The sequence below is a fragment of the Pundamilia nyererei genome, unplaced genomic scaffold (genome assembly GCF_000239375.1).
Source record: "Pundamilia nyererei isolate P.nyererei 1_Seehausen unplaced genomic scaffold, PunNye1.0 scaffold00183, whole genome shotgun sequence".
Classification (NCBI taxonomy): Eukaryota; Metazoa; Chordata; class Actinopteri; order Cichliformes; family Cichlidae; genus Pundamilia; species Pundamilia nyererei.
In genome coordinates, this window is record NW_005187584.1 from 525,002 (window position 1) to 543,390 (window position 18,389).

At 47.5% G+C, this 18,389-nt stretch overlaps 2 protein-coding genes across 6 annotated transcripts in view; both read left to right on the top strand.

The window, feature by feature from the left end:
• The window catches only part of LOC102212188 (IQ and AAA domain-containing protein 1), a 6,610-nt gene extending 5,086 nt beyond the window's left edge, over nt 1–1,524 (top strand). Inside the window, exons 16-19 of the mRNA XM_013914278.1 lie at nt 259–345; nt 415–592; nt 681–919; nt 1,162–1,524. Of these exons, the coding sequence (XP_013769732.1) occupies nt 259–345; nt 415–592; nt 681–919; nt 1,162–1,272 (615 nt within the window). The 3' untranslated portion in view covers nt 1,273–1,524. The remainder of the gene's footprint in view (nt 1–258; nt 346–414; nt 593–680; nt 920–1,161) is intronic.
• A 1,848-nt stretch (nt 1,525–3,372) lies between these two features.
• obscna (obscurin, cytoskeletal calmodulin and titin-interacting RhoGEF a) overlaps nt 3,373–18,389 on the top strand; it is a 40,078-nt gene continuing 25,061 nt past the window's right edge. For 3 of the 5 annotated variants that reach the window (XM_005746774.1, XM_005746776.1, XM_005746777.1), the window contains exons 1-27: nt 4,547–4,872; nt 5,708–5,796; nt 5,900–6,166; nt 6,922–7,083; nt 7,255–7,359; nt 7,479–7,745; nt 7,829–8,098; nt 8,196–8,462; nt 8,539–8,802; nt 8,890–9,156; nt 9,462–9,731; nt 9,849–10,115; nt 10,292–10,558; nt 10,778–11,050; nt 11,133–11,396; nt 11,515–11,781; nt 12,047–12,313; nt 12,396–12,665; nt 12,851–13,117; nt 13,696–13,971; nt 14,138–14,404; nt 15,005–15,271; nt 15,493–15,759; nt 16,130–16,396; nt 16,542–16,808; nt 16,906–17,172; nt 17,301–17,567. In XM_005746774.1, coding sequence (XP_005746831.1) covers nt 5,757–5,796; nt 5,900–6,166; nt 6,922–7,083; nt 7,255–7,359; nt 7,479–7,745; nt 7,829–8,098; nt 8,196–8,462; nt 8,539–8,802; nt 8,890–9,156; nt 9,462–9,731; nt 9,849–10,115; nt 10,292–10,558; nt 10,778–11,050; nt 11,133–11,396; nt 11,515–11,781; nt 12,047–12,313; nt 12,396–12,665; nt 12,851–13,117; nt 13,696–13,971; nt 14,138–14,404; nt 15,005–15,271; nt 15,493–15,759; nt 16,130–16,396; nt 16,542–16,808; nt 16,906–17,172; nt 17,301–17,567 — 6,466 coding nt within the window. In that variant the 5' untranslated portion in view covers nt 4,547–4,872; nt 5,708–5,756. Of the gene's footprint in view, nt 3,498–4,546; nt 4,873–5,707; nt 5,797–5,899; nt 6,167–6,921; nt 7,084–7,254; nt 7,360–7,478; nt 7,746–7,828; nt 8,099–8,195; nt 8,463–8,538; nt 8,803–8,889; nt 9,157–9,461; nt 9,732–9,848; nt 10,116–10,291; nt 10,559–10,777; nt 11,051–11,132; nt 11,397–11,514; nt 11,782–12,046; nt 12,314–12,395; nt 12,666–12,850; nt 13,118–13,695; nt 13,972–14,137; nt 14,405–15,004; nt 15,272–15,492; nt 15,760–16,129; nt 16,397–16,541; nt 16,809–16,905; nt 17,173–17,300; nt 17,568–18,389 lie in introns of those variants that run through there. The other 2 variants (XM_005746775.1, XM_005746778.1) reach the window with 2 other exon arrangements.

Consider the following 18,389-nt stretch of genomic DNA (forward strand, 5'->3'; position numbering starts at 1 on the left):
TCTTGGGGAGAAGCAACCTGTCACTGAACAGACTCTTCTGTTACATGACAAACTGGTTAATGTCAAGCAGAATAAAGAAGCCAGTGCATAGAAAAATGCAGCGTGAGTGTAACCCAAATAAGGTGGAAGAAAGAGGGCTGAGGCTCACAGACTAGAGTGCATCTAAAGACAGGCTTGTGTTCAGCTGGCGTAGCAGCAGAAATGACCCCATCACCATGAACATTTGCATCCTGCTAAGTTCCTCCTGATCGTTTACAGGTTGCGAGACTGATGCAGCCTTCAGTGATCTGGATCGAAGATGCAGAGAAAATGTTTTACAGGAAAATCCCCAAAGAGGAAAAAGAGGTAAAGCAGACAAAGGGATTGTCGTTGTGTACAAATGTTGTAAAGCTGATTTTTCCATGTGGTTAATAGTTGGACCCTAAGCGGCTGAAGAAAGATTTGCCCAAGTTCCTGAAGCTGATCAAAGGGGAGGATCGCGTTCTGATCATAGGAACGACTCGAGACCCGCACAGCGCCGAGATCAAGTCTCTGTGCAAAATGTTCAGCAAAATCCTCCTCATCCCAAGACCTGACTACGGCTCAAGACGCAGTAAAGACAATTAAACGTCATGTTTTTGTAATGAATGTAACGATATTTCAACGACGTTGGTGTTAAACTTGACTCTGTTTGCCTTCAGTCCTGTGGAAGCAGCTGATCAGAAAACACGGAGGTGAAGGGACCGAGGCGTTGGACCTCAGTTCTCTGGCAAAGATTTCTGACGGCTATACTCCAGGACACATCGTCCAAGTGATTCAGAGCGTTCTTACCAAACATCGAGTCTTCCAGCAGGCAAAACGACCGCTGACTGCAGCTGAGTTTATCGCCCCGCTAGCCCAGATTGACCCCGTGTTCCAGGAGGAGGAGGAGGCCCTGAAGGTAACGTGGATGTCTTTGATGTAAAGAGTAACTCAACGACAGGCTGACAAGCAGAATATTGAAGCCCGCTTTACTCTGGCTAAAAATAGACTAAAAGTACTGCGGATCACTTTATATAAAGGTTAGACACGAGATTATTAGAGGTTGTTAAGTTACTCTTTAGGATTTGCTTACATTTACATTCTTTGACAGTATTGTTGTCACTGACATTAAAATCATAGAAGGATTTCTTTTTCCAACAGAGCTGGTATGCAAAGACGCCCCTGGGAAAGAAGAGAAGTAAAGCTGCGTCAGGAAAGGAAGAAGAAGAACCAGCTAAAGACAAAAATACCAAGAAGAAAGGAAAAAAATGATCTTTTATTTGTTGTCTTTTACTGAAGTGTGTGAGTTGTACCCTCAGTGAGGCTGACGCTGTCCTGCGTCAGTAACACACATTAAGCTGCAGTCCCTGTGTTTGCAGCCACATCAGTGAAGTTTCTCTCTTGTGCAGGAGTTACCTGTGAACAGAACGCAGTCGTTTTCAAATCATTAGCATCCTACATTTTATTGAATGCAGTAGTTTGATGATTTTCAATTTTATGTCAGTAAAATGTTTCCAAAACGTTGGGAGGTCTTTTTTTCAGTATGCACGTGGGAACGAGGACGCCCACTTCTGCAGTGCGTTCGCTTTTTCTGCGTTTCGCTCGCTTGGTGTCGGATTTTATCCTCTCAGCTTTGTCATGTTTGTTTGGGTGGATGCCAGGCCGAGACTGTGGGCTTCCATACAAAGAAGAAGATCTAGATGCAGGTTCTTCATCCTTACTTCTGAATGGCCTGTTCTCTCTGAGGTGCAGTTTGTATATATATGTAAATATGACCCTTGACCTGTCAAACTGGTGGCTGTAGCTGTGAGACTGAAGGCTAAGCTGTTATTAGATGTGCCAAGGCGGCTCAGTCAAGGACATTTAATGTTCAGGCTGTGGCTTCCTGGCTGTAGCGCTCAGTTATGAAGGTTAAGGAGATCCTCTTTTCTTTAGGTGTCACACACAAAGCCAGAGTAAAATTCATTTCCAGGGCACCGAGATGACGACAGGAGCCACATTTTAAATAATCACAGCGTGCTGCAGAGTCCTACAGTGTGCTCTTTGTTATTGCCTCTGTGTGGTGCAGAGAGTCAGGCTCAGAAGAAATGCCAAACACACGAGGGGGAGTGTTTCCAACATGATCCAGAGGCTTAGTTCAGCTGTTTCGTCAAGTTCTAAATTCCCTCGGCAGATCTTCACATTGACTTGGTTCCTTTACCGTGACTCTATTTTTAGAGTTTGCGCACAAAGATCCACATTTCATCATGCAAAGCTCGTCTGTTGGACATCTTCACAGGATCAAGACATCAGAGGCTGCTCGTCTTTCATCTTCAGAAACAGCGACAGCCTTCGAGTCAGAAATACAACGAAATATTTGTTCCTACACCGACTCGATATTTTACCTGTTAAACATTGCAATGAATGAGCTTCTGTAAACTGAGACTGGCTTCTGTGGACCACCGTTCTCCTTCGCAGTGATGACAGGTTATTTTCTGTGCCGCACAGAGATAATCTCTGCTGATACAGTTTCACTGGCACATGGGACTGTCTGTCAGACTGAGGTTTACACAATGCTGCCTGGCTCTGGCTTTCTTCTTTTTGATGAGGGATTCCCACAAATCTGAGCTACGTAAAAATGGTTAAAACAATAGCATAAAGGCTGAAGCACGGTTGGCTGCTGGGCTTTGACCGTCTCATTGTAATGTTTCCTGTATTTGGTTTTTGGGGCATACTGAGCTTTTCAGATCCCAGATGCAGCCACACAGACCATAGTTGTGGTCAAAAGGTTACATACAGTAATCACGGACATGAATGTCAGAGTAATTTGAGGTTTTAATGATTTCTTTGAACTTTTAAAAAACAAGAATTGGTGCACAAGTTTGGATTTATTCTGTTTTCCTTAACCCCCGCCCCAAATAACATTAGGTTAAATGTCCCTTAGCAAAATCTATCCAACCATCGTGAAATTGAGGATTTTGGAGGGTCTCCTTCTTAGGGCCTCCAGTACTACTCACAGCAAAACAGCCCCAGAGCACAATGCTACTACCACCATGTGTACGCCTGCAAATTTCAACTGCACTTTAAGGCTTCGATTATGGAGCAGTGGCTTCTGTCTTGGTCGGGATCCTCTCAGTCTGTGTAAAACTTGTTTTGACTGTGGACAGTGACGCTGGTGTTCCAGCGGTTTCGAGTTCATGACACACTTTAACCCTGGTGGTTTCTGGGCTGTTCCTGAACATCCTCTCAGCGGAGGGCGACAGCTTGGCTGGTCTTCCTCAGCAAAGTGGTGACATATCCAAATAACTGGTACTTTTGTCCAGTTGTTTGTGTTTGATCTGCAGCTGTTCTGATGTAGCTCTGTGATGCTTCTCTGATGGACCGTCCCAAAACCCCAACTTCAAATTTACTGACTATGTTTAAAAGCTGGTTCTGCACCAGGAAACCCACCAGGCCGTGATGAGTGGTGAAATATGCAGCCAGAGTTATGCCCGAGGCTCCAAAGGTGTCTTATGAAGGTGGGACTTGATTTGATTTTACATGTGCGTATGTATGCTTTGACCCTGTGTGGATGACAGAAAATCCTACATTCAAACTTGTTTTGTAACGATTTTAAGGACGTATGCATCTTTCATGACCTTTTAGCATTAACAGTGGAAGAAACCACCTCTTTCCTGTTACCTGTTTGACGTCTGTATCTGTAACAGGTTTTAGACACTGTGGCACCCAATGTATATACTATATCTATCTATATAATAATAATGGATTGGATTTATATAGCGCTTTTCTAGGCACCCAAAGCGCTTTACAATACCACTATTCATTCACTCTCACATTCACACACTGGTGGAGGCAGCTACAGTTGTAGCCACAGCTGCCCTGGGGCAGACTGACAGAAGCGAGGCTGCCATATCGCACCATCGGCCCCTCACCAGTAGGCAAGTAGGGTAAAGTGTCTTGCCCAAGGACACAACGACCAGGACAGAGAGCCCAGGGATCGAACCGGCGACCTTCCGGTTACAGATGCGATTCCCAACCCCCTGAGCCACGGTCGCCCTATATATATCTATATCTATATATATACACCCCCCCCCCCAAATTTTTTTGCACATGTCAGGCTACATGTCACTGTGTGTTATACTTGTATAACTATGCATGTGACAAATAAAGAACCTTGAACCTTGAACCTTGAACATGTGGGTCGGGGTTGTACGGAGCAGGCGATTAAACCCCATCAGCCTCATGGTGCAGAGACTCGTCTGATGCTGTTCGGTCATTTTGGTCTCATTGTTGAGAGAAAATGCTGCAGACCTTCTGATGCAATACAAAGGTTGCTTTAAAATAAGGTGAATCTACGTTTTGTTGTCATGTTTCTAAGCTGGTCAACCCCTCATTGATGCACGGTGGAAAACCATCAGAGACACTGGGACCACTGTTTACATTCTGATTGTTTTTCATGGTTCCAGTGATGTCGAGCATATGGTGCCTTGCACCATTAAAGCCAAAGCTATCTTTGCCCTCATACTGACAGAAGGCTATTTTGGAGGTTAGTGTGTGGGGAGAGATATGTCAGCTGTTCAGCACTATGCTCCATAACAGCAGGAAAAAAAGAGAAAGCACTATAGCCTGTCAACTTTGGGAACTGGGATGCACAAGGAGGCATGAACACGCTCTTTGGTGGATTAAATGCATCTTGTTAACCTTAAAGGCTCTGTGAGAAACAGCACAGCACTCCCAAAGGATCAGTGGCCACGCTGGAGGTTTCATCCAGCTCGTGTTTGCTTTGGATAAAGTAATTTTGCTTTTTTGAAACAGGTGCAGAAACAGTGCATGCAGGCATGTGTTCGTCCTATAGATCACCTGCTTAGTTTGAGAGCTGGTGCATTGGTGCAGGTAAGCTTATGTATTCTTCGTTAATTTGGAAATGTGTATAGAAATGATATTTTTTATTTTTGCAGTTGAATATAGCCAACAAGAAACCCTGTTGAATAGAGTATCACTGGAATATAGTTGAATTATATTGCAGAGTTGTATTAAGCTGGTTTGCTGTATTGCTCTGAAAGGATTTCAGTTTTTATTTCTCTGGTGTTTATTTTGCAGAATAGATTTTAATAGGCTTATGATAAAATATTAGGTAATCTAGATAACTGGTTCCAAAGACAGTGGCGTGTGTGACGCATCATAAAATACCATTTTAGCTGTAGGTAATGTAATGGAGCAGACTGGCCTATGCTTGGAGCGCTGCTGGGAGGAGCTGGCGTGTTTGATGATCTCAAATATCATATCAATCGGTCGATCGCTTGTTGGCTTTTCAGAGCTTTCCCTTCCTCTGAGTTCAGCTCATGTTGCCTTATGGAGTTTTGATCACAGCTGAGTCTATATTGGTGGGGATGAACTCAGCCAAGTGCGGTGACAGAGATTACTCTGCTCTTCATTACTGACTGGCACGCCATCACAGGGATCAACAACATGAGACACTGATGCCATGTATATCAGTTTGATGGGGTTACCATTTTGGACGTTGTGGTTTGATGGTTAGCCTGAAAGGAATTAATCTGTTTTTGCAATGATGTCCAAAAGATTTAAGCACTTATGCAGAAATCAGTAATGTCTGTACCCCTGAACTGTGAGCTGAATGAGTTCGTGGAAAAGCTGATTTCTCTTTTTGTAACACGGTTAGACAACATATCATGACTCAGGGTCACCTCGGGTACGTTTGTATTTGCAGCCTGCTGACTGTGATAGAAAACAAACTTCTCCAGCCAAGAACAAGAGACATGGGAGACAATAAGCCTGGAGGAATAGTAGCAGCTGCAAGTATGTTTATTTCTAAATGCATTTGTGCTTTTTCAACAGAGTTCTCACCATGAGTCAAAGGCCTTTAGGCCTCTAACGCCGCCTGTGTGTGTGTGTTTGCCAGAGAACCGTCTGCAGGTGGTGAAGGGATTGGATGACGCAGAGGTCTCAGAGTGTGAGAGCTGCTCCTTTGAGGTATCTCTTAACCTAGCCTACATAGAGGGCGTGTGGATGAGGGATGGGACGCAACTCAAATCTAAACCCAACTGTCGCATCAGCACACACGGGAAGAAACACTCCCTCTTACTGAACAGGGTGGCTTTGGGAGATGCCGGTTTGTTCTCCTTCCAAGCTAATGGCATTCAGACCTCAGGCCGACTCACTGTCAGAGGTAATGTGACAGAACTACTTGCATGCTCACAGGATTGAATGTTTTTATATGGCCCAGACCATCTCTGTGTTAGATCCCAAAATCAGGTCAGTGACTTTCTCCGGGGCTTCGATAACCTGAACCACTAACTCGAGGTTCATACGTGTCTTTAAGAGGCTGTAGTTTCTGCAGTGAAGTGCATGCTGTAGTTGAAATGTCCAACAACTGCTGGACTTGGACAGACGGTGTTAATCAGTGTTATGAACCCAACAAAGCTATGGAACCGCAGAACATACAGTCACAGCGCACCGTCTTTCATTTTAGTTCGTTCAGGCGATCGTTGCTCAAGAGTTGGGAGTTCGTCTTGTAATCGGAAGGTTGCCGGTTCGAGCCTCGGCTCCGACAGTCTCGGTCGTTGTGTCCTTGGGCAAGACACTTCACCCGTTGCCTGCTGGTGGTGGTCAGAGGGCCCGGTGGCGCCAGTGTCCGGCAGCCTCGCCTCTGTCAGTGCGCCCCAGGGTGGCTGTGGCTACAATGTAGCTGCCAATCACCAGTGTGCGAATGTGTGTGTGAATGTGTGGATGACTGAATATGTAAAGCGCTTTGGGTCCTTAGGGACTAGTAAAGCTATACAAATACAGGCCATTTAGTTCAATAAATAAATAATGATATGGAGTAATATGTCAGATTGCAGTTAGCCAATATTTTAGTGGCAAAAAGCTCTCTTTGGTTACTTTCACTAAGTTTCGAGTCATAGTGTGGATATTTCCTGCCAGCTAGGGACATTCACATCGTGAAGGAGCTGGAAGATGTCGACACAGTCGAGCGTCAACCTGTAACCTTCGTGTGCGAGGTCAGCCAGATGGATGTGGATGGTCGGTGGTACAGAGATGACTGCCGGATCCGTCCTGGGGACAGCATCAAGATCAGACACCAAGGTAAAAGATCAGTTATCTTAGCAGTAGGCCTTATTTTGGGGGAGCTATCCTTATAGTTGCTTGAACTGATGAGCTTCAGTCATTGGTACCTGAACCATAAGGGGAACTCTGAGAATTAACCGAGGAAAAGGTAATAAGCAGAATAAAATACTGGGTTTAATGTGATTTCAGGTGAAACTCATTCTCTGTCCTTCAAGTCAGTCAGACCAGAACATGCAGGAGAGATCAGGTTCACGGCAGAGCGGGTCTCATCCTGTGCAACCCTCACGGTACAAGGTGAGCCCCGAGATTCATACCTCACACTGGGCATGAAGGAAATCCTGATGAACACACAAGAAATAGCTCTTATAAAACAATAAAGATCATAAAACCTGAGTTTATTCTTCCACTCTCAGAGCTTCCAGTCCAAATAGTGCGTCCTCTAAGAGTAAAAATCGCCATGTATCGCCACAGAGGTCTGCTAGAGTGCCAGGTGTCACGGCCTAACGCTGAGGTCAGGTGGTACAAGAACAGGAAGGAGCTACTTCCCAGCAAGAAGTATCAGCTAATCAGCCAGGATATCTACAGGCAGCTTGCTATCAATGACGTCTGCTCGTCAGATGAAGACACCTATACATGTGACGCACAGGATGATAAAACCTCCTGCCAGCTTCTGGTGGAGGGTGAGGTTCCCACACTTATGAAATCAAACTATGATGTCAGGAGCTGTGCAGTAGAGGTAATATGTATTATGCTGTACGTGCAGAGCAGGCTATCACCATAGTGCGGGGGATGAAATCGGTGGAGGTGATGGAGCCAGAGCCTGCACGATTCCAGGTAGAGACCAACTTGAAATCAGGGAGGCCACCAAAGTGGACGCTGAACGGTGAGGTCATGGAGCCATGCGCGGCAGTGGACATTGACAGGGAGGCCACCCTCCACAGCCTGTGCTTCACCTCCACAGAAAGCTCCATGTCAGGCCCGGTGGTCTTTGTCGCTGGCAAGAGTCGTTCCACCGCTCAGCTTACGGTTAAAGGTGAATCGCCCACACCGCCTCAAGCTGATAACATGGTATTCGCCAGTGAAATAATGGAAACACGCTGCTGAACAACTAAACCTGTCTCCCCTTTTAGAGCGGCCTCTTCAGGTCGTCCACCACTTGGATGACGTGGAGGCAAAAGAGAGCAGCTCTGTGACTCTGAGCTGTGAGTTCGCCCCATCTCCCAGGGTGGTGCGCTGGTTTAAGGGCCGCACAGCTCTGAAATCCTCTAACAAGTACAGCATGAAGAGGGAGGGGAAACGAGCAGGGCTGACCATCCACGGCCTGACGGGGATGGATGCGGGACAGTACCACTGTCTGGCTGGAGGGTCACAGAGCTCGGCACACGTTAAAGTAGAAGGTAGGTTCAGTGTGATGCAAACGTTAATATGAAGCCTTTTCAGGACACGTTGATGAATTGAGCCTTTGTATTGCAGTGCGGACGCTGAAGTTGATCAAACACCTTGAACCGGTGGAAATTGAGGAGAATGGCGTCGCCACTTTCTCGTGTGAACTCAACTACGTGGTGGCCAATGTGGAGTGGCTCCTCAATAATGTCCGGCTCTATTCCAACGCCATCAACAAGATCCACCACATGGGCACCATGCACAGCCTCACAATCAAAAAGCTTCGGCCACAGGAGAGCAGGGTTACCTTCAAAGCGGGCCTTCTCACTGAGACAACCACCTTAAAGGTCAAAGGTCAGTGACAGAAGGAGTTGCTTAAATTTCTCAGAAACATAAATTGCAATGATAACAACACAAAGACTAACCTGTAATGTGTCCCAGAATGCCCAGCAGTGTTCCTGAGGCCTCTGGAGGATGCAGTTGGAGAGGAGCAAGGGGAGCTTTGTCTTCAGTGTGAGATTTCCAAAGAGACGGCGAGCCCTGCTTGGAAGAAGGACGGTGTAGTTCTGACAGCTGATGACAAACACGAGCTGCTCCAGTTTGGGAAGTCCATGGCTTTGATCATCCATTCACTGAGCAAGGACGATGCAGGACAGTACACGTGTGATCTCGGCACAAGTCAGACCAAAGCCAAAGTCACAGTACATGGTGAGTAGAGATGGACCGATCCGATACGTAATATCGGATCGGTCCATCTCTAACGGTGAGTAGAAGAAGAAACGCCATTTCTAATAAGCTCTCAAACCACAGGGTAAATTGTTTTATGCGAGTTTATCAGTAAAAGCTCTTGTATTTCTGAAACCATTTAAGAAGTTAAATAAGGTCATTATTCCTTTACTCTGCACCATGTTTAATGAGTGTTGGTGGCATTAAACCTTTCTGAGCTCTCATCCACAGTTAGTATCGCATTCAGCTGACATATGTGGTCATTCACTGATTGTATTTATTTACAGACTTACACATTACAATTGTCCAGCGTTTGAAGACGACGGCTGTCCTCGAGGGAGACGCCTGCACTTTTGAGTGTCTTCTCTCCCATGATCTTGACGATAAACCTTCCTGGACCATTAACGGCCAGCTCATGGCTACCAACAGCCGTATTCAGCTCACCAACAGCGGCCGCATGTATACGATGACAGTTAGAGATGCGTTACTTACTGACGCTGGAGATGTGGTCTTCACCATTAAAGATCTAACCTGTAGGACCATGCTTTTTGTTCAAGGTACATAATCTTTCCTAAGATATGGTCACGCCTGGAGAGTTTATACACATTATACATATCCTACACTGTAAGTTGTTTCAAGATGTTGAGCGAGCCAATGTGCCCTTTCTCACACAGAGAAGCCAGTGCACATCTTCAGGGACTTGTTGAACGTCAAGGCCGTGCCTGGTGAGGATGCAGAGCTGAGCTGTGAAATCACCAAACCAGAAGTCACCATCCGTTGGCTGAAAAACGGGCGTCTGATCAAGGAGAGCCCCAAGTATGAGATGAGCGTGGAGAAACATCTGGCACGGTTGGTGATCAAAAGCACCACTATCCGAGACTCTGGAGAGTACTGCTGTGAGGCCGAAGGCGTGGCCTCCCGTGCCAAGCTTGAGATCAGAGGTAGCCTCGATTTGACTTTTCATTCATTCTTGGTTTTATAAAGGTAGCAACCATTTACAGGTAGCGGTAAAACACAGGCTGCAGCAGATTGAAAGGATCGATATTGTCTCCACGCTTATATGTCTTTGGGCTTTTCATGGCTGGATCGGCTTTACTAAGCTGCCTTTTCATTTCAGAGTTACAGCACACATTTGCCAGGGAGCTGAAAGACACTCGAGCAGAAGAAAGAGGAAAGGTGACACTCGAGTGCGAGACGAGGCAGCCAGCCAAGCGTGTGACCTGGCTGAAGGGCTTGATTGAGCTGCGGCCTGGAAGGAAGTATGTCATCAGGCAGAAGGGCGTGGTGCTGTCGCTCGCCATCACCTCACTGGAGAAATCGGACACAGATATTTATATATGTGACGTTGGCACCATGCAAAGCCGGGCACAGCTGACTGTGCAAGGTGAGCGTGGATCATTTAAATCAAACTGGGCCATAGCAGGCAGTGATGGAAAACACTGTAAAACAAAGGAACCAACACACTGGGAGAAATGCCAATACGATGAGTGCTGCAATGCAACGTTTATCATTGCTGAGTAAAATGTTTGGTAAAAATCTAATGGTGCTGATCGGGTCATGTATGCTGCAAGTTTGTCAGAGTTTTGTCTTTTCCGTCTCGCAGGTCAGAAGGTGGTGATTCTGGATGAACTGGAAGACGTTGAGTGTCTGGAGGGGGACACGGTCACGTTCAGGTGTCGTATCTCTCCCAGTGACTACGCTGGGGCCAAGTGGTATTTGGATGAGACTTTGCTTTATACCAACGAGCTCAATGAGATCCAGGTGCTTTCAGGAGGCTTCCACACCCTGACGTTTAAACAGCTGGCCCGTAAAGACACCGGCACCATTTCCTTCGCAGCAGGGGACAAAAGATCGTACGCCTCGCTGTTGGTTCGAGGTAAAGCTGAGATCTTTGGGTTTTAACGTGTATTTTTTGTCACATCTTACATGTGCTGTGCTTCATCTGCTCATGACACCAGAAAGGCGTCCCACCATTTGTAAGTCACTTGAGGACTGCGAGGCCATCGAAGGAGGTGGTTTGATTTTGTCCTGTGTGACCTCCAAGCCGTGTCACATCCTGTGGTACAAAGATGGCTGTCTCATGTGGAACTCCTCAAGATACTTTACCAGTCGCTTGGGGTGCGAAGCTCGGCTGACCATTCGAGAAGTTTGCAAAACAGATGCAGGAGTGTACGAGTGCAGTGCTGGCTCTGTTACAACCAGGGCCGCGGTCGCTGTCAAAGGTACCAATAGGGATTTATTTGTCACGTGCTTGCTGTGGGTTGAACATTTCTGGTAGATTGTATATGATTACATTGGAGAAATTATAATAAGCAAAGACCTCCTCATTGTCACTCCTAGCCATCCCAGCAGAGTTCATCCACCATTTGAAGCATGTGGAGGCCAAAGAAGGAGAAGCTGTCACCCTGACCTGTGAGTACTCTCTGCCTGGGGTCCACGTCCACTGGAAGAAAGGTTTTGAGAGCATCAGGCCAGGAGACAAGTACGTGATGAAACAGAGGAAGACGATAAACTCTCTGACCATCAAAGCCCTGAAACCCGAGGACGCTGGACAGTACTCATGCCAGTGCAGAGACCACCACACTACAGCAAGTCTCAAAGTACACGGTAAAGTCTTCATCACACTACAAACTCACCTGACACAGCTTTACCAAAAACTTTGGCATTTACAACATGTTTCACATCCATTGCGAGCTCATGCAAGTATAAAAGGAGCAGTGAGAAATACAGACGCATGCAACATGCAATAACTTACTGTGCACTGATATATGGCAGTTGGCCACACACAGGTACAGCTGCTAATGCAATAAACTATCACACAAGCTTTTATCCTCTTTTATTCACGTCTATGATGTCACTCCTTATTTTCCAGCTGTTCCTATCACATTCATACAACAACTCAAGAATATGCAAGCAGAGGAGGGCAGCAGCGTCATACTGCGCTGTGAAATTTCCAAACCTGGGATCCCGGTAGAGTGGAGGAAAGAGGATGAGGTGCTGAAGAACAGTGTGAAGTACCAGATAAGGAAACGGGAGACCACACGGGAGCTCCTCATATGGAAACCTGTGCCCGAGGACGGTGGGGTCTACAGCTGTGTGTGTGCTGATCAGATGACATCTGCCACTGTCAGGATTACTGGTAGGACTTTATTTACCAACGAGCTGATAAAGGAATATGAGGCCATCTGTGATTGTTTATCTGGTCTTAATGGGTTTCTCAGCTCTCCCAGTCACCTTCAAGCAGAAGCTGAGGAACGTGTTGATAGAGGAGGGCAACACTGCCACGTTACGCTGTGAGCTCTCCAAACCCGGTCAGTCGGTGGAGTGGAGGAAAGGCGGGGATGAACCGATTAGAAATGGAGAGAAATGTCACGTACGACAGAGAGACATGCTCGTCGAGCTGAGGATCTTTGATGCGACCCCCGAGGACAGCAGCATCTACACGTGCATCTGTGGAAACGTGGAGACCACCGCCACTCTGACTGTTAATGGTAACTTATGTTCTAGTGTTTTCTGTGTATCTGGCAGGTACAGGCAGTCACACATTTGAAACCCACACATTACGGCTTTAATTAATTACCTCAGTGAATTTCAGAGCAGACCCGTGAAAGAAGGACGTGCTGCATGTTTGTTTTCAGGCGCTTCACTTATCTCGTCCACTTACTTTGCCTTTCAGCTCTTCCCATCGTCTTCAAACAAAAGCTAAAAAATGTACAAGTCGAGGAAGGACACAACATCACGCTGTGTTGTGAGATCTCTAAACCTGGTGTCCCAGTGGAATGGAGGCTCGGAGGAGATCTGCTTGAGCACGGAGACAAGCACCAGATAAAACAGAGGGGCTCGGTCCTGGAGCTGAGCATCAGAGATGCCGTACCAGAGGACAGCGGTGTCTACACATGTGTGTGCCGAGAGCAGAGGACAAAGTCTACGGTTAAAGTTATTGGTGAGTTTACTCTCGGTGCCACATCTCGTTATTACTTAGCCCTGCTAAATGAGGCCTGCACCGTCTGACCTTTGCTCAGGTGTCACAGACCCAAATGCTCACACTAGCAAACTTCCATCGTTGCTGCTTCTGTCAATTCAATTCAATTCAATTCAATTTTATTTATATAGCGCCAAATCACAACATAAGTCGCCTCAAGGCGCTTCATAGATACAGATAAAAAAACCCAACAATCATATCCCCTAAGAACAAGCACTTTGGCAACAGTGGGAAGGAAAAACTCCCTTTTAACAGGAAGAAACCTCCGGCAGAACCAGGCTCAGGGAGGGGCGGCCATCTGCTGCGACCGGTTGGGGTCACACTTCCTGAGGATCAGTTCGTTAAGCACATCACCTGGCTGCTACTTACCTTCTTTATCTCTGTGGAAGCAGTGACGGTAAACGTTGCTTTTCAACGTACTGCACAGAGACCTGAGAAAAATGTCTTTTCACTGAACTTTGACCTGTAAATCATATTTGTCTCGTTCTTGCCTTTGTTTTACTTCACACATATAAAAACATATGTGCCTGCTTTGACAGCGATCCCTGCGACATTTAAGGTGAGCCTGAAGAGTCAGGTGGCCGAAGAAGGGAGCAGCGTGACGTTGCAGTGTGAGCTGTCAAAGAAGGCAGTCCCGATTCAGTGGCAGAAGCAGGGGCAGCTGCTCTCTGAGGAGGGATCTCGGGGAAAGTATCGCACAGAGCTCGAAGGAAAGACGGCTAAACTGACCGTTTTAAACATCCAACCGGAAGACGCAGGAAAATACAGCTGCATCACAGGAGATGAGAAAACCACCGCTGAAGTCAAAGTGAAACGTACGTTTAAATCAGTTTGTGACCTTACCTGCATCGGTCCTGGCTATTTAACCTCTGTGCTACATGAAAAAGCAGAAATAAAGACTGAATAAGAAACAAATACAGCGGGTAGGTGTAAACGGCACTTTGCAAATTCAATCACCAAAAAAGATCCATTTTCCAACAGCACTTCCTGTAACATTTAAACGGGAGATCCGGAGCCTGGTGGTGAAGGAAGGGGACAGCGGCGTTTTCTGCTGTGAGCTCTCCAAACCTGGAGCTGCAGTCAGCTGGAGGAAAGGCAGAGTCGTTCTGAAACCTGGAGAGAAATACGAGATGAAACAGGACGGGCGCGTCACTAAACTGGTCATCAACCACGTGGAGGACAGCGATGCCGGCAAATACACCTGCAAGACTAAAGACAGCCAATCGACTGCTGAGCTCACAGTCGTAGGTGAGACGCACCCCCGACATCTGATCGTGATTTCATAAAGCACTCTTCTTCCTTCTTTTTGAATTTTGATGTCATTATTTAACAGAGTCACCCAAGCGCAGACGTCAAAGAGGTCAGCCACAAAATAGTCAGAATGAACTAAGTAGACCGTCATCACTGTGTGAACCCACTCATGTTTCCATATCGTCACCCAGTTTGTGTCACAGTGTGTCCTCTACTGTAAAGTCCTGCATCATTGAAGCCAAAGCTTCCTGAATCTTATTATGAGCAGCAGTCCATCATTTGTCTCATGCAGGCATCATGAGACAAACACAGCCTGGAATATAATGGATTAGAGTTTAATCCATTATAGCGCATATCGAATACCCGCGTCTCCTCTGTAGTAGCTTTGTAGCAGAGTGGACACTGGATACTGGATTTCTCCACCTGTAGTCGTGTTTTCCACTCATTGCTGAAGTTGTACCATAAACAACCCTCCTATGCTTTATGGATTTCAGTGTGACCTTTAATTTTATCTGTAATAATTGTTTATGCATTTTAAAATCACATCCCTTTAGTGCGCGACACGTGATGTTCTCTGTGGCTCTTGGTTTTCGTTAGAGTTACCGCCTAGTTTCAAGATACTGCTAGCCAATCAGGAGGTGACGGAGGGCAGCGGTGTGGTTCTGCGCTGTGAGCTCACCAAACCTGCGTCCGCGGTGGAGTGGAGGAGAGGAGGAGAGCTGCTGAAGAATGGAGACAAGTACCAGATGAGGAAAAAGGACCTGCAGGTGGAGATGAAGGTCGAAGACCTCTGTGTGGAGGACAGTGGAGATTATACTTGTATATGTGGAGAACAGAGGACAACAGCTGAGATCAGAGTGAATGGTGAGCGCTGCTGCTTTCACTGTAGCAGTGTCATGAAGCAACATTTAAAGATGAAGATGACGAACAGAAGTATGGTGACTCAAAAATGACGCAGTATATACATATATCTTTGTTTAAATCTATTTTATATGTCATTGACTTCATCTCAGTGTCTACCTGTCAGAGCTACAGCAGCATAAAGCTGACGTGCATTTCAGGATGTCTCCTCTGCTCTTTTCTAGAGCGGCCCATCAAATTTCTTCAAGACTTGAAGAATATTCAGGTGCAGGAGGGCGGTGTTGTTACACTGTGCTGTGAGCTGTCCCAGCCTGGGGTCCCCGTGCAGTGGACAAAGGGAGACACTGTCCTTTCAAACGGAGACAAATACCAGATCAAGCAGAGCGGCTGCATCCACGAGCTCCACATCAGGAAAAGCCTCCCCGAGGACAGCGGCACCTACAGCTGCACTTGTGATGAGATAAAATCCACGGCAACAACAATTGTTACTGGTGAGATGCGTTCAGCAACATCGTTCACGGGGCGATCGTGGCTCAAGAGTTGGAAGTTCGTCTTGTAATCGGAAGGTTGCCGGTTCGAGCCCCGACTCGGTCGTTGTGCCCTTGGGCGAGACACTTCACCCGTTGCCTACTGGTGGTGGTCAGAGGGCCCGGTGGCGCCAGTGTCCGGCAGCCTTGCCTCTGTCAGTGCGCCCCAGGGTGGCTGTGGCTACATGTAGCTGCCATCACCAGTGTGTGAATGGGTGGATGTGTAAAGCTTTGGGTCCTTAGGGACTAAGTGCTATACAAATACAGGCCATTTATAATTAAGCTTTAACAATCTACAAATGTTTTTGTAATGTTTCTGGCTATCACTCCTTAGCAATACCAGTGACCTTTAAGCAGAAACTGAAGAACCAGGAAGCTGTGGAGGAGGGCTGCGTGACCTTACGCTGTGAGCTTTCCAAAGCTGGAGTCCCCGTGGAGTGGAGGAAAGACGCTCAACTGGTGAAAGAGGGAGAAAAAATACAAACAAAGCAAGAAGGCCGAGTGGCGGAGATGTTAATCAGAAACGTAACTCTGGCAGACTCTGGCGAGTACAGCTGTTCTGTTGGGACTGTTGTGACATCAGCTGACATCAAAGTAAGAGGTAAGCTTCACTACAGCTGGGGTAGAGATACAAACTGTCCAGCTGGGACACAGGAGAAAACACCCAGCACTTCTTACTAACCACGGCAGATTTAGAAAATGACTTGTAATTTCAGATTTCACTCACTTTGTTTTCTTTTCTGTAGCACTTCCTGTTACATTTACAAAGGAGGTTGAGAATTTGGAGGTGAGGGAGGGGGACGGTGGCGTTTTCTGCTGTGAGCTCTCCAAACCCGGAGCTCCGGTGGACTGGAGGAAAGGCAGAGTGATTCTGAAGCCTGGATACAAATACGAGATGAAACAGGAGGGACGCGTCACCAAGCTGATCATCAACAACGTGGAAGAGAGCGATGCCGGCAAATACACCTGCAAGACTACAGACAGCCAATCCACTGCTGAGCTCACAGTTAGAGGTAAACCCAGCTCCCACACTAGAAACACTGAATCTGAAAGAATGAACTTTTATAAAAGTCAAATAACTCCATAACTCCTCTTTGGTGCTTCTTGCAGCGCCGCCGGTCACATTCAAGACTAAGCTAAGGAACCAGCAGGTGGAGGAGGAGAACAGCCTGACCCTGAGCTGCGAGCTGTCCAAGCCCGGCCTTGCTGTGGAGTGGCGGAAAGGAGAAGAGCTGCTGAGGAATAATTTCAAGCACCAGATGAAAAATCGAAACAGCGTCATGGAGCTGACGATCAAAAACGCACAACTGGAGGACAGCGGCCTCTACAGCTGTTTCTATGGAGATGTCAAGACTACAGCCAATGTCACAATCACACGTAAGCCAAGAGTGTAGATGTGAAAGTGTCTGGTTCATTCATGCTCCTAAAGCCTACGTTTACCAAAAGAAATGTGTTCTTTCCTGATCGTTAGACTTCAAATTCGATTTTCTTCTCCACATCCACAGCTATCCCGCTCACGTTCAAAATGGGTCTGAAGAACCAGGAGGCCCCTGAAGGAGGCAACGTGTCCCTGCGCTGTGAACTATCCAGGGCCGGGGTGCCCGTGCAGTGGTGGAAGGGGGAGGACCAGCTTTATCATGGAGGAAGGTATCAGATGACGCTGAAGGGGAAGGTAGCTGAGATGACCATCAGAAACATCCAGCCAGAGGATGTTGGCGAGTACAGCTGCGCCTTCGGGGAGCAGAAGACGACAGCTGAAGTCAACGTGAGAGGTATTCGAACATTTTACTTTTCTTTATTGCATTTTATTGCGAATTGCTACCCTGGACCCAGGGGCTATGTTGTCTGGGGGCTTTTGCCCCCTGGTAGGGCCCCGCTCTGGAGCCAAGCCCGAGGCAGAGCGTCTGGTGGCTAGGCTTTAGTCCATGGGGCCCGGCCGGGCACAGCCCAAAAAGGGGACACGGGCCCATCCTCCTGCAGGTCCACCACCCGCAGGAGGCACCGTAGGGGTCGGGTGCATCGTGTGCCTGGCAGCGGCCAGGAGTGGAGGCCCTGTCGGACTGATCCCCTGCCAAGGCTGAACTCTTGTCCTTCAGGCCCGACCTGCGCTGTATAACTGTGCATTAAACATGCTGGAGTTGTATTTGTGGAACCGCAATCCCACAATTGATATGAACCCATTAATTTATCCCTTTCCTGAACCGCTTACCACCCCGGTGAGAACTGTGCCTCTGTCAGACCTTCACGCGCCTCCCCGACCACCGGCAGGCACGGATCCTCACGCGCCTCCTCCACATGTAAGCGTGAACCCCCGCGCAGCTCCTCTTTTTCCTTCCTGTCACCCGTCAGGCATGGACCCTCGTGCTCCGCCTCCTCCTCCAGCGACAGCTTGGCAGGTTCCCCCCGTGCTCGCCGTGTGCTGACCTCCGGCTCGGGCTGAGCAGGTGGGTGAGCTGTTGGTGGACCCAGTGGTTGTTTCGTGGCCCTCCTCCAGGGAGCAGGAAAAGGCAACAACAGGCGGTACAAGCCGTTCCCACCTGAGGAGTGGGGATGGGTGCGGCGGCAGGCTGCGTCCTGGCTGGTTGCAACTTGGG